We start from the raw sequence: 13681 nt of genomic DNA on the forward strand, positions 1-13681 counted from the left end.
AGCCCCTTCTTGTGTATTTTTATCACCTCCATTTCTGACTGTTTCTCTCTGGTTCAATAGCTTACCCGATCCAACAATCAAATAGATTGGTGATCCCTTCGATTCTCTGTTCGACCGTTCGATTCGGTTCAGTTTTTGAAACACTTCCAGAATGTCTAAGTAAATCAACTTTCTCATCAATATACATTGTATTATATTTTGTATCGTACTTTGGTTGGCAGCCTAATGTATCTTACGGTCACTAAATTTGATATTGCTTATGATGTTCATGTTGTCAGTCACTTCCTTGTCTCTTCCAATGTAAATATAATATACTCCCTCAATTCTCTTTTATAAGTAAATTTTATTTTTTAGATTCATTTAATAAATGATATATTTAGACTATATATAGATCAGATACATCAATTATTCAATAAATCTACAAATCAAAATTTGCTTATAAAAGAATATGGAGGGAGTATTAGCCAATTGTTCTTCACATTCCTCGTTGTTGAAGACCTCAATTTTAAAGTCTTATATTTTTCCCGCCATCCTCATTGGAGTTACAAGCTTATTTTGACGTTGATTGGGTTGACAACTCCACACATAATAAATCTATCACACATTTTGGTATCATTTCGGTAGATTCTCTTATTCTTTGAAAAAGTAAAAAATAAGATATTATGTTATACTCTTCTATAGAAATTGAGTATCGTGCTATGACATTTATCACTATTGAAATAGTTCGATTGCAATGCTTATTTTCTTATATAGGTGTTCTCTTTCTATATCAACTCTCATATATTGTGATTAGAGTCATCTCATGTTTTTTGAGGCCCTGTGTAAATTAATCAAAGTTCAAACATGACAAAAACAATTAGAGACCCTATTTAACCACATTTTTACAATGCTAAATATTTATAAGACCCTATTTAATTAGAGTTTAACCATAAAAAATTTGAGATCTTGTGCGGTAGCCTGTCCACCACACCCTCAAAGACGACCTTGATTGTGATAGCAAAAATATCATTCAAATAACCTACCATTCAATATTTCATAAATATATATCAAACACAGTGAGATTGATTGTCACTTCATTTATCACCATCTTCAACATAAAATAATTATTTTTGATACTTCATTCTATTAAATATTTTATGTTAAAACATTGTGAGTTTGAGAAGAGAGGTTACATGTGTAATAAACTTTTTTTTATTATAATTGAGTTAAAGATAATTTAGTTCATTAATGTTTTATTATATAAATTTTCTTTTGTGATCTTTATTTTCACAAGTCTAATTATTTTGTCATCTTTGTTATAAACAGTGGATGCTCTGACCCAATGAAAGCTTCTAAAAAACATTCGACGTTGTTATAGTCGACGTTTATGAATGAACGTCTCTAATTCAAAATCGAACGTGAAACTTTTGTTTCATTCAGCTCCTTTACAGAATAATTTTAGAGATAGATGGAATACATTACAAAAAATCACCCATAACATCTATGTCAGCCTTTCGGTATGAATACAATTAATGTTGCTTTTTAGATGATCCCTATAGAAAACGAGGATTTGAACAATCTCTTTTTTTCTAGTTACTTCGTTCTCTATTTCTATTTGATAGAATCTTTAGGAAAAGAATAAAATTTCCGTCGAGCTAAAAAAATATGTTGATGTTTCTAGTAAACTAAAAAAATCGTTTAATAGCTATTTTGCTTCACTCTCTCCTATACAAAACAAATAAAAAAATGGGAAGATTTAGTTACGATTGGAAACAAATTTTAGATATCTTTCTCCCTGGATCCACCATCTTTATTCTAATATTATTCTAATTTCCTACACATGAACATTAAAGTAAAACCTACACAGGATCAATATCTACGGGGCTTGGAAAAGTCTTTCTTCCAAAGATTCCTAATTTCACATAAAGTTAAATTTCACAAAATCACAATAGTCTTAAAAGTTTAAGATTGTCTTGTGTCGTGATTATGACAACCTCACCGTATGTCCAGTATAGAATCAATGGTTGCCATTAAACATAGACAATACATTCAAACTAACAAAGTTCATTTCTGGACAAACCAGAATCCATTCACATTATTAAACAAAACATCATTAACTGTAACTAATATAACGATCCTGTCAGGCTGAGTTTTCCACAGCCATCTCTTATGGACATGGAAGAACAAAAATGATAACTCTATAATATATACTTCTTAAAATGCTTCAATAGATGGACATGAGTAACAATCAGCAAGCAATTGCGGTGGAAATGCTGCCGTTTTCATCAACCAAAGTGTCCTCCAAACAATGTCCATCGGCTAACTGGTCCAATGGGTTTTTGCCATTTTCGTCTTCGTTGGAAACCTCGACATCTATAAAGCTTGGTTGGTTTGTTGAAGATAACAGCCTGGCCCACATTCTATCAGTTATCACAACATTATTCCGTCTCTCTGTGATTCTCTGCATAACATTGCCACAAAACATATGAGAGTTATTCAAAAGACCAGTTCGTGAACATTCAGTTTAGCTCAGATTATGTATCAGTCAAAGTTTGGTTCTTTTCAATATAGTTTTAAAATTCAATTCGGCTCGAGACGAACCATTAACAGTTTGGTTTTTCTTCCTGAACGAAACCATAAACAATCATAATGCTATCTATGAAAACTAACAAATTTCATAACGAATGAACTCACGTAGAATGGTATATAAGTCTGTCTTCCATTGACAAGTCCGCTTGTGTAGCCAGTGTAACCTGCCATCGCTCCATGGACAGCACTTTGAGCAAGAAGTGTACAGTACACATTGTCTGATGCGTTACTTGGAACAGCTCGGATCATATAGGTTGGATCTGTAACGCACAAAACGGGAAAGCAATATTCATTTAGTTATTGATTTCTCCTTTGAGTGTCTACGCACGCGTGCAATTTTTTATGAATCTTAATTTTTACAAACCTATATATTTGAGAGTTATAGCCAGTGTCTTCTCTCTGGCAAAATAATCCTGTAAGATCGAAATGCTTAAAGTAAGAGCCAGAAAATATTATTTGAGTACTTATCTTTTGACGCATGGACTAAAAATAATACAAATAACAAACAAACCTTAATGTTTTGAGATATCCATAGCCCAACATCTAGAAGAACCTTGTTTCCAGAAGCATCCTTTTTTTTGTCGGATTGCATGCTCGCGGAAAGAAGTTCCTGTCCTGCTCCTTCAGCAATCACAATAACCATGTGACCATTTTCCTTTAGTCTTTCTTCAATATATTCATAAAGTCCACCGGGACCTTCAAGGTAAAACGGTGACTCCGGAATCAAGCAACAGTCGACATCTCTACTTGCAAGAGTAGCATACATCGCAATAAATCCTGCACGTTTAGTCAGTGTTGTTAGTTGCGGATCGCTTAAAATTGCAGATTACTCAAATTTCACCATTAAGCTGATTAGTGAAGGTGTTATAAACACCTAGAAAACTTACCACTGTCTCGACCCATCAGCTTGACGACACCGATACCATTTTCGACACTTTCAGCTTCAACATGTGCTGCATTTATAGCACGTTGAGCCTCTTCAACAGCAGTGTCAAAGCCAAAGGACTTATCGATAATCTATTAATCATGAAAGAGAAGTATAAGAAATTTACCAATTAGTGATGCAAATGGTTCGAAAAAAATGGATTCAAATCATATGAAGCGGAAACTACAATGTGTAAGAAAAATGACTCACCGGGATATCGTTATCGATGGTTTTGGGAATTCCTACAACCGAACATTTGAGACCACGTCTTCTGACTTCCTGTATCGATAATCAAATTGAACTATTAATAAATTGTTACTTCAACACAACATTCCCTAAACCATAAACCTACAAGTTTGATAGTCTCGTTTAAATCATCGATACCTCAAAAATTACAGATGCCCCCTTCTGAGTTCCATCTCCTCCAATTATATAAACCTGAAACTCAAAGCAATATTAAAATCTGATATATTATACATACGCCCAAAAACTATATCGTTAAATAAAGAGAAACACAAACCTGATTGATTCCGCGATCTTGAATACTATCGACAATCTTATTGGTGTCATGTCCACCTCGCGAAGTACCGAGAATAGTTCCTCCGCGCTTGTGTATACCATTAACACTCGAAGGAGTTAAAGCGATTGTATTGCGAGAGTAGAAGCCCTTATATCCTCCCTTCACATCAAAACATTTTCATCAGCTAATGCAGACAAAACAAAAAACTACAACAGCAAGTTAATGTCATAAACATCGATCTACCTCAATTCCGAGAACTCGAGTCACACCATACATATGGTGTAAGCCACAAACTAACTCCCTTATCACAGTGTTGAGTCCAGGGCATAGTCCTCCACATGTAACAATAGCAGCTTGAACTTCATCTGATTCAAAGTACACCTGAATATCCAATTTCAAAATGCAACAAATAAATAAAAAAACCACAAAATATATTAATAATTGCAGAAATAAATTCACATAGCATAGAAAATTACCTTCTGGCGCGGTCCAGCGCGACGAAAATGTGTCCCTCGTGGACTGTCTTTGTGAACAACAACCTGACAGGAATAAAAAAATGGAAATTCAGACATAAATTAAGGTAATGATGTCTTAATTGAAATCTCTTGATAACAAAATTTTGAATCAATCTTAAATACTCACTCTATGCAGATGAAAATTAAAAGCAAATTATAATCAATTCCACAACAAATTGAAAATTACATTAAAAGCAAAAAAATACCAACCTTCTGAGGAACTGTGTCATCAACATGCACAAAGTATTGCCTGAAAAATTAAAAAAAATTAAAAAGTAAAACTCAATTCAGAAATTCAGAAATTCAGCAAACTAAATCAAAATCACCACATAAATCAGAAAAGAAAAGAAAAAACTCACTTAACAACTGAATAAGCAGGATTGTCTTGCAAAGGATTATGATATGTCTGCAGAAACACCAAGAACAATTTCACTAAAAATGATAAAAACAAAATAAAATAAAAAAACCCAAAAAAATATTAAAAAATTATACAGTTCAAAAAAAATTAAAGCTGTAAAAACAATTATTCATGTCTGATCTGTAAGCAGGAAAAAAACACCAAAAATTCCAACAAAAACAATAATAATTAATTAATCTGTCTTTTGTACAAAGTAATTAAAAATTAATAATAAGAATGATTTAAGTCGGCAGAAGAAAAAAGAATCTTAAAAGTATTTTTTAAAAAATTATTCAGAAATACAAAATTAAAGATAAAAAAAACAAGAAAAAAAGTGAAACATAATTGGTCATTGACCAAGAACAGTAGCGTTAGAGAAAAGCATAGAGAGTGAAACGACGACGTACTGGAAGATCAGGAATGTAATCAGACAAATGAGGAACATCTTCAAGGATATAACCAGAAGGACCAGAAACAACTTTAGGTTCGGTTAAACCCATCTTAACAGCTTCGGAACTAACAACCTTAGGTTCGGTAACAGCTTCGGTTGATGATGAATTTTGATTGCAAAAGAACAAACAATCTATGAGCCTTTTTAAACAAGTGTTAGATTAAATAGAGTAATATATATAGCAAACTCTTTTACCATATGAATCAAAATTGGTGGCACAAAAAAAAAAGCTTTATTTGATCATAATAAAAATTATGAAAGTGGAAAAGAAGAGTGGAAACTTTAATAGGTAGTTGAAAACTTGACAAAGATGAGAAAAAAAAGGAATAAATTATTTTTTATTTTTTTGAATGGTTTTTTGAAGAATTTTTGAAGAAAAGAAGAAAGTCTAAGTTGACATACAGAGAAGAAGGTGCGTGGAACACAGAGTGATATAAGACTAGTGGTATATGCTACGGTGTGTTATTCTAGAATAAACTTTGGAGATTCCGATTTTTTTTTTAATTTTTTTTTTAATTTTTAACTTTTGTGTCTTGAGAAAAAAGTTAGAGACATTGTATTATGTAGAATGTAGTCTTGTACTGATGTTGAATTCAATGTAAGGTAATATAAAATACTAAGGCCTATTCTAAATTATTTCTAAAAATAAATACTCCATTTTTTGGTCAAATATTGAACTCTTTCTTTAATAATATAGGAGAAGCACACAAGGTATAAAGTTTTTAATTCTTAAGTAATTTATTTATACTTTTTTAAATTAAGATATTCATAAAAAAAATGTTTGAATTTCAAGTTTTTTAACTATAAAAGTTACTTAAAGGAGATATTCTAGAATTCTTAAAATAAAATACAAATTTCTATTTTTATTAATTATATTATATTTATTTAAGATTCACATTTAAAGTATTCAAAGGCAAATCATAAAAATGTAACAATGAAGATTTATTTATTTATTTATTTATTTAACTATTATTATTATTATTATTATTATTATTATTATTAATTATTACAAAACATAAAAGGAGTAGTCATCCAAAGTGGCGCATGTTTCTAGTGGATGCATATATGCGCCAGTTGCAATGATATCATATACATGCGCCATCCCAAATGATGTTTATGTATAATTTTATAATGTATACGCCATTTGATGTATACGCCACTTTGAGTGACTACACCTTCTTTTATGTCTAATTTTTTTTTAAAACTGATTACTTTAATAATTTATTTAAATGGTGGTTATTTTTATATATAAATTTAAAAAGATGTTATTTTAAAAAAAGTCATTTCTCTAATTAAACTTTTTCAATTAAATGATTTTGGAAAAAGAGTTTTCTCATATAGTCTCAATAATAATCTCAAATATTTAAGTAGAGTCTTGTCTAATTTTTTTTAATAAGGCAATATATTGAAAAGGAAGTTGTTACAAAGTCTACAAGTGTCTAATCTTCCGGCCAACAACATGGGGAGCCCCTTTATCTCCTTTACTATTTTGTATAATTGAGGATGTTCTTAACAGAGGTTTGTCTCATCTGGTTTCAACTAATAAGATCAAACTTATTAAGCCAACATGGGTGTCTTGGTTCCTTCTCATGCTTTGTATGCTGACGACATCATGTTATTTACTAAAGATTGTGTTAGTTCTCTTAATGCTATAATTTAACTTTTCACAAACTATGTTGCTTGTTCTGGACAGGTGTGTAATCCTGCAAAATCTATATTGTTTGCTGGGTCTATGTCTTCTTCTAGGCATAGTATGCTAGCCAACAAGATTTGTTTTTGGGTGGGGCAGTTGCCATTTTCTTATTTGGGTGTCCCTATTTTCAAAGGAATGTCTAAATCCGTTCATTTTCTCCCTATTGTTGACAAAATCAAATGTAAACTTGCAGCGTGGAAGGCTAGCCTCCTATCTATAACTGGTAGAATTTAATTGGTGAAATCGGTCATTCAAAGTATGTTAATGTATTCTACTAGAATCTATTCTTAGTCAGATACCCTCATTCATATGGTAGAAAAATGGTGTAGGAATTTTATCTGGAGTGCTGACATTCAAAGGCGTAAGATGGTGATGATGTACTGGAAGAATTGTTGCAATGATTACAAAAGTGGTGGTGTGGGATTGAGATCTCTTAGAACCATCAATGAGGGAACTAACCTTGTGCAATGTTGGTCCATAGTTAATGAAATAGATTCTTAGGGTTCTATTTTGAAAGCTAGAGTTTTCAAACATGGGAGACAGATTCGATATCATGTCTTTTCTTCTATTTGGACTGTTACCAAAGCCTGCTTGAGAAATCTTATGGATAATTTGGCCTAGAAGATTGGAAATGGAAAGAATATCAGTCTTTGCAAGGATAATTTGTGTGATAAATCTTTAGTTTCTCTAATACAAATTCCCAATAGTAGTCTGCATAATTTGGATGTGAAGTTAAGTGTCATTATTCAAGAGAATTCCATTCTTTTGCCTAGTAATTAAGTTCAGTTATAGCCAGATTTTCCTTAGCTAGTTGCGAATATTTATCCAAATGTCAGGCAGGAAGATAAGCTCATTCGAAACTTGAATGATAGTGGCCAAGTATTAGTTAAAGATGCTTACATTCATTTAAAAGGTAACACTCATGATTCTAAATGGGACATGCTTATATGGATCTCTTTTACTCCTCCATCTTATTCTTTGTTTTTTTGAAGCTTGAGCCTTGTGAAACTTCCTACAAATGATAAGCTTGTTTTAAGGGGTTTGCATTTGCCTTCTATCTGCAGCTTATGATTCAGTGGGAAGGAGGATCTAGCTCATTTGTTTTTCTCTTGTACTTATGATAGAGGTTTTTGGAACTGGCTGCAACATATGCTTGAGTTATGTTCACCTATTGGTTGTTTGGAAGTTTTTTTTTGTCATGGACGGAAGCGCTTCTCTGCGGTGCAATTTGGTATTTACTACTGTTGTTGTATTTAGCATGCGCGTAATTAGGTCAGGTTTTAAAATGTGTATTCCATGGAAGTTCACTTGCTCCTTCATTGCTTCGATGTTTGCTATGGCAGGTAATATTTACAAATTTTCTCCCAACTCTTCCATGCAAGAATTTGTGATCATGAAAATTTTCTCTACTCAAATTCACCCTTCTAGCCCCAAATGTTTGAAAGAAATATTATGGAGTCCTCCTCATCTAGGTTGAATCAAAGTGAATATTGGTAGAGCCTGATGTGGCACGCCTCTTAGAGCAACTTATGATGGTATGTTTAGAAATAATCTTGGTGAGCATTTAGATAGTTTTGCTTGCAATTTGCCTCCGAACAATGTGTTTTACGCATAGATTATGAGAGTCATTCTTGCAATGGATTATGTTGTTAGTTGTAACTGGTTAATTTGTCGTTGGAGAAAGATTCAGTGTTACTCGTTAAATCCTACCGTAAACTATATCTAGTGCGTTGGAAGTTAAGGAACAAATGGGGCAACTGTATGATCAAGATTAGAGATTTCAATTTTTTGGCAACTCATATTTACAAGGAAGGGAATCACTGTGCAGATAAGTTAGCTAAGTTAGGATTTTTAGTTTCTAATTTTACGTGGTGGGCTGGTATACACATTGATGTAGCGCATGATTTTAATCGAAGCAAGCTTGGCATCTCTAACTTTAGAATTAGATAAGCTTGAGGTTTTGGATTTATGTTTCCCTCATTTTTGTACCTAAATTTTCTTTAATATATTAGGTTAATGCCCTCTTTTGGTTTAAAAAACTCAAACATGTGTTAGATTTTTTATTTTTGGAACTGAGGAAATGTATGATTGATAAATAAAAACTAATAAATAGAATAAAATGAATCAGATATGTAAAAGAGAAAAAAAATATTCACTCAAGAATATTTGTATAATATGGTAAAATATTTCTTTACACCTTAATCAAATATCCTAGGTTTGAATCCAGCCTTAGACACACATTATGAGAAAAAGAACAAATTCAAAAGAGAGCTTTAGATACCATGATATTTGTAGGATTATAATAACTAAATCTTTACATTCTCATTAATCATACAATGAATATATTCTTATTGTTATGTTGTTATTATTGGGAAAAGTACGATCATGAGATAACCAATTATTTGTTGGCCTTGTATCATGTGTATTTAAATAATAGTTTTTCGAACAAGTGTTATCTAGAGTTTCAGTTCACCACACAATGTAAATTTTGTTATATACAATGGATGAGTTAACCTCGATGACATTAATAATAATTATTAAGTTAATCTCTTCAAACTACTTCATTAGAAAATCCAAAATGGAGGACTTCATTTACTATAAAGATTTTTACCAACCATTTTAAAATCAAGGGACAAAGCCAACTAAAAAATCTAATGGTGACTGGAATTTGATGAATATGAAGAAACTAACCTCGAAGAAGAGACTTTGTCACCATATTATTTGATGTTGTATGTGGGAAATGTTTTGTAACTTTTTAACTCGTTTCAGTATCGATGGAGAATTTTGGAAATACAACGGTCGGAGAAATACTACATGGGAAAGACGTTAGTATTTTTTTTTTTGAAGAATCTTCTGAAAGAAACTTGGGGTCAAAGACGAAAATTTTGAGAGAAGAACCAACATAGAGGGTAGTGAGGGAGAAAGAGGAGGAGGATGAATCTATTCTTAAAATTCATTCTCTTTGATAGAATATTCATGCAATGAGACGTTATCCATAATGTGGCCAGCGTCGCAAGACAACTTTAGGCATCCTAGGAGGATTTACCTATAAACGCTCTAATGGGACATGAATTGAACCGTCAGAGTCAATCACCTATCATTTATGCAAATCTATTAAATGCTATGGGTTGATAAAATTTGTTACCTTAACCCCGCGGTAACTATTAGAATTTGACGACTCAAATACCAAGCCTTGAGGGTATGTAGAGTTTCCATTTGTGTTTGGGGATAACACACAAGGAAGGATCATCAGAGTTAAAATCCCGACAGTCGGATATAAATATGACTACAATTGCATTATCAAGAAGGCAACATTGGGGGAGTTGCGTGTCATGTCATCGACGATCCACCTTAATTTAAAGCTTCACACTGATGTTGGCAATGTACTTATGCTCGAAGTGCACTTAGATGAATTTCGCACTTGTTTTTTTTAGTATTTTTTTGCAAAATATAAATTATCCCAAGAATATGAGACCTCTGAAATTGTAGATAAGGAATCACTTGAACTTGGTGTGTTTCTAGAAAAGCAATCCCCTAGAGATAAAAATGGCGACAGAGAAATGATTTTTTTGGAAGATAGAAAAAAGGTCAAGTGACAAGAGCCCCAAAGAGAGTTAATTAATGTCTCCATAAGGAGCAGTCCTTCAAAGGTTATTACAATAGGAGTCGGCCCACCCAAGGTCGTGAAAGATCAACTTATCAAATGTGTACATATCAACATTGATTTTTTTTCTAGTCCAGAAAGAATATTTTGGCTTAGACCTCGAGATCGCTTGTCACTCATTTAATTTGCAACATAACATCCCCTATATGGCCCAATGCCATCTAAAGCAATCACTAGAGAATGAGGAGGTAGCTAAGAGGGTAGTGGAAGATCTCTTCAAATTCAGATTCATTGTTAAGGTGAAGTACACCACTTGGGTATCAAATGTTGTACTGATGAAAAATTCAAACAACAATTGGCACATGCACGTCAATTAGATTCAAATGGATCCAAATTATAACGCTAAAACAACATTCATGACTGACGTGCACAAATTTTGCTACAAAGTGATGCCCTCTAGTCTTAAGAATGCAAGAGCAACGTGCCAAATAATGATGAACATGATCTTCAAAGGCCAAATAAGTGACATGCAGGAAATATAGATGGATGATATGATGGTGAAGTCAAACAAGGAAGGTCATACAAACCACATATAGGTCATCTTCAATTAAATCAAAAGACAAAACACATGGTTACAAACTTAGAAGTTCATATCCAGGGTGAAAATCAGTAGTTTCCAAATATATTATCTCACAGAAAATGGGATAAAGGTCAATCTATACAAATTTAAGGTATTGATAGATGTGGAGACCTGGAAAACTAAGAGAGGGGTCTAATTATTAAACGGTATGTTAATCATCCTTTTGAGGGTTATTTTGAAACTAACTAATCACATCGTACTGTTCTACAAGATATTGAAGAAAGATTAAACATTTAAATGGACACCCGAGTCCCAAGCCATGTTGACTAAGCTCTAAGAGATGATGTCATATACAAGATTCCATACGCACCCTCAAGATGGGTGATGTTAATATATGGTTCATCTAACGTAAAGTTTAGCAAACCTAAGATCCTTTTAGAAATCGAAGTTGGATCTCCTTGGTGGTAGCAGTAAGATTTGAATTACCAATGTCCAATAATCAAGCATAGTATGAGGATTACATAGCCACATATAACATGGATTTCTAAATGAAGGTTGTAGTGATATATTTGTAAAGGACCACAATAGGGAAATACGGGACCAATCCTCATCAGGCGCCTGCCCTAGAAGGTATCGCTCAAGCGCGACCTCCACTTATTATATGGCTCGCCCTGATGAGAAACGTGGAGGATGACATGTACATAGTCTATAAATGCATGTGCAATAAATTCCTCGTCACGATTCCCTAACAAGTAGGTATTCAATTTTCCCCTAGTCAAAGTGCAACGGTTACTACTTCTCAGGGATCCTCAAATCCAGGCCCAAAAACCTCTATAAACATCGCATCCTTAGGGTTGATGGGAGATTTTGAATTCACCAAGAAATACCCCTAAATACATAGTGTCTCCCCCTTTTGAGCTTTATCTAACCTTACAAATGATACCTCAAAACAAGGTATCTCACCAACGGCTTACCCTAAACCACCTTAAATTCTAAAGTCTACGGCCACCTCTACGAGTATAGGGGTGAGATGTATATGTACTTTTTTTTATCAAGTATAAAGGCCAAAGAAGTTGTGATTAAATTTGACTCATAGCTAGTCACATCAGAAATAGAGAAAAAGTATTAGGATAAAGATACAATCATTATAAATTACTTGAAAATTGTGATGGCCGATATGGCTAAGTTCAACAAGATAAAAATTCAACACATTCCCAAAGAGAAATACTCAAAGACGCAAGTCCTATATAAACTCTCCAATTCTAATGAAATGGAATACAATAAGACTGTAATACATGAAATGTTATACACCTGCATTGTTAATGATAGAGTGGATTCCATGGGGGAGGTAAGTGAAGAATCATGACTAATCAGTTGGATGAAGCCAATAATTAGATACATCTTAGTCTGGGAACAACATAAGGATATGAAGGAAACCTTTAAGGTACGAAGACGAGTCTTCTCATATTCTTTGATACATGTTTACTGATGCATATGTGGTTTCACTAAAAATTTATTAGAGTGTTTGATAGAAGAAAAAATAAATAAATAATGTTTAGAGGAAATACGCGCATGGGCAACTAATCATTATTTGGAAGGAAGATCCCTAGGGAAGAAAACCCGGAGATTTGAGTATTACTGGCTGACGATTAGTGATAACGCAAATAACACGTTCATAAATGGAAAAAAAATGACAAAGGTGATAGGACATTCACATAGCCCCACCAAAAGAGATGAATGTTTTCCCTCACCATGGTCGTTCGCTTGGTGGATAATGGATATTTTAGGGTTTCCCATTTAATTATTATCTAATTGTGTTACTTGAGTACTTCACAAAATTGATAGAGGACGAACCCGTGAAAAAAATAATTAGGTATAACATCCTTTGTTTCTTTAAGAGATATGTTTTCACTAAGTTCATCATCCCAAAGGACTTGGTGGTTGAAAACACAAAACAATTCATTGATTGTGACTTGGTTAACAACATGCGCATAATCTAACACTTCATATCTATGGAGCATCCACGAACAAAAATAAAAAAATAAGCCATGAAGATTATGAAAATATATCACTATTGATGGGTCTTACGCGGAGGTTAGATAACACAAAGAGAAATTTGGTTGAATATCCCCTTCATGTCGTGTGAGCATATAATATAACTCTTTGTTCAATCATATGGTAAATTATTATTTAAGTCACCTACAACACTGAGGATGTGGTCCCGTTGAAATAGGAAAGCTAAGTTGTCAGATAAATTTACATTGTTGCCATTTGGTAAGTCAAGGTGAATATTTGTGTAGTGTGACAAAATAAAACTCTAAAAAAAGATGCAAATGCATCCATTTATATTATGAAATGAACGTGAGATGATCCAACGATGTGTTTTTGAATAATTGTAGGGCTTCCTCAAATATGAGGTGTTTGATGT

General features: G+C 33.0%; 1 protein-coding gene across 3 annotated transcripts; it reads right to left on the reverse strand.

The window, feature by feature from the left end:
• Positions 1-1984: 1984 nt before the first annotated feature.
• LOC127118023 (ATP-dependent 6-phosphofructokinase 6) lies at positions 1985-5835 on the reverse strand. 3 transcript variants are annotated; one of them, XM_051048164.1, is made up of 14 exons: positions 5779-5835; positions 5333-5466; positions 4888-4934; positions 4739-4778; positions 4490-4552; positions 4257-4394; positions 4014-4172; positions 3878-3931; positions 3704-3772; positions 3456-3585; positions 3080-3345; positions 2933-2981; positions 2674-2828; positions 1985-2440 (listed from the first exon to the last, which is right to left on the reverse strand). In XM_051048164.1, the coding sequence occupies exons 2-14, from the start codon at positions 5423-5425 to the stop codon at positions 2228-2230; spliced, it is 1476 nt and encodes a 491-aa protein (XP_050904121.1). In that variant the 5' UTR covers positions 5426-5466; positions 5779-5835; the 3' UTR covers positions 1985-2227. The 3 variants fall into 3 exon arrangements, with proteins under 3 accessions (XP_050904121.1, XP_050904129.1, XP_050904116.1); XM_051048172.1 differs by lacking the exon at positions 5779-5835 and adding an exon at positions 5572-5772; XM_051048159.1 differs by having other exon boundaries at positions 5333-5794.
• Positions 5836-13681: the final 7846 nt, after the last annotated feature.

This window comes from Lathyrus oleraceus, chromosome 1 (assembly GCF_024323335.1).
Source record: "Lathyrus oleraceus cultivar Zhongwan6 chromosome 1, CAAS_Psat_ZW6_1.0, whole genome shotgun sequence".
NCBI lineage: Eukaryota > Viridiplantae > Streptophyta > Magnoliopsida > Fabales > Fabaceae > Lathyrus > Lathyrus oleraceus.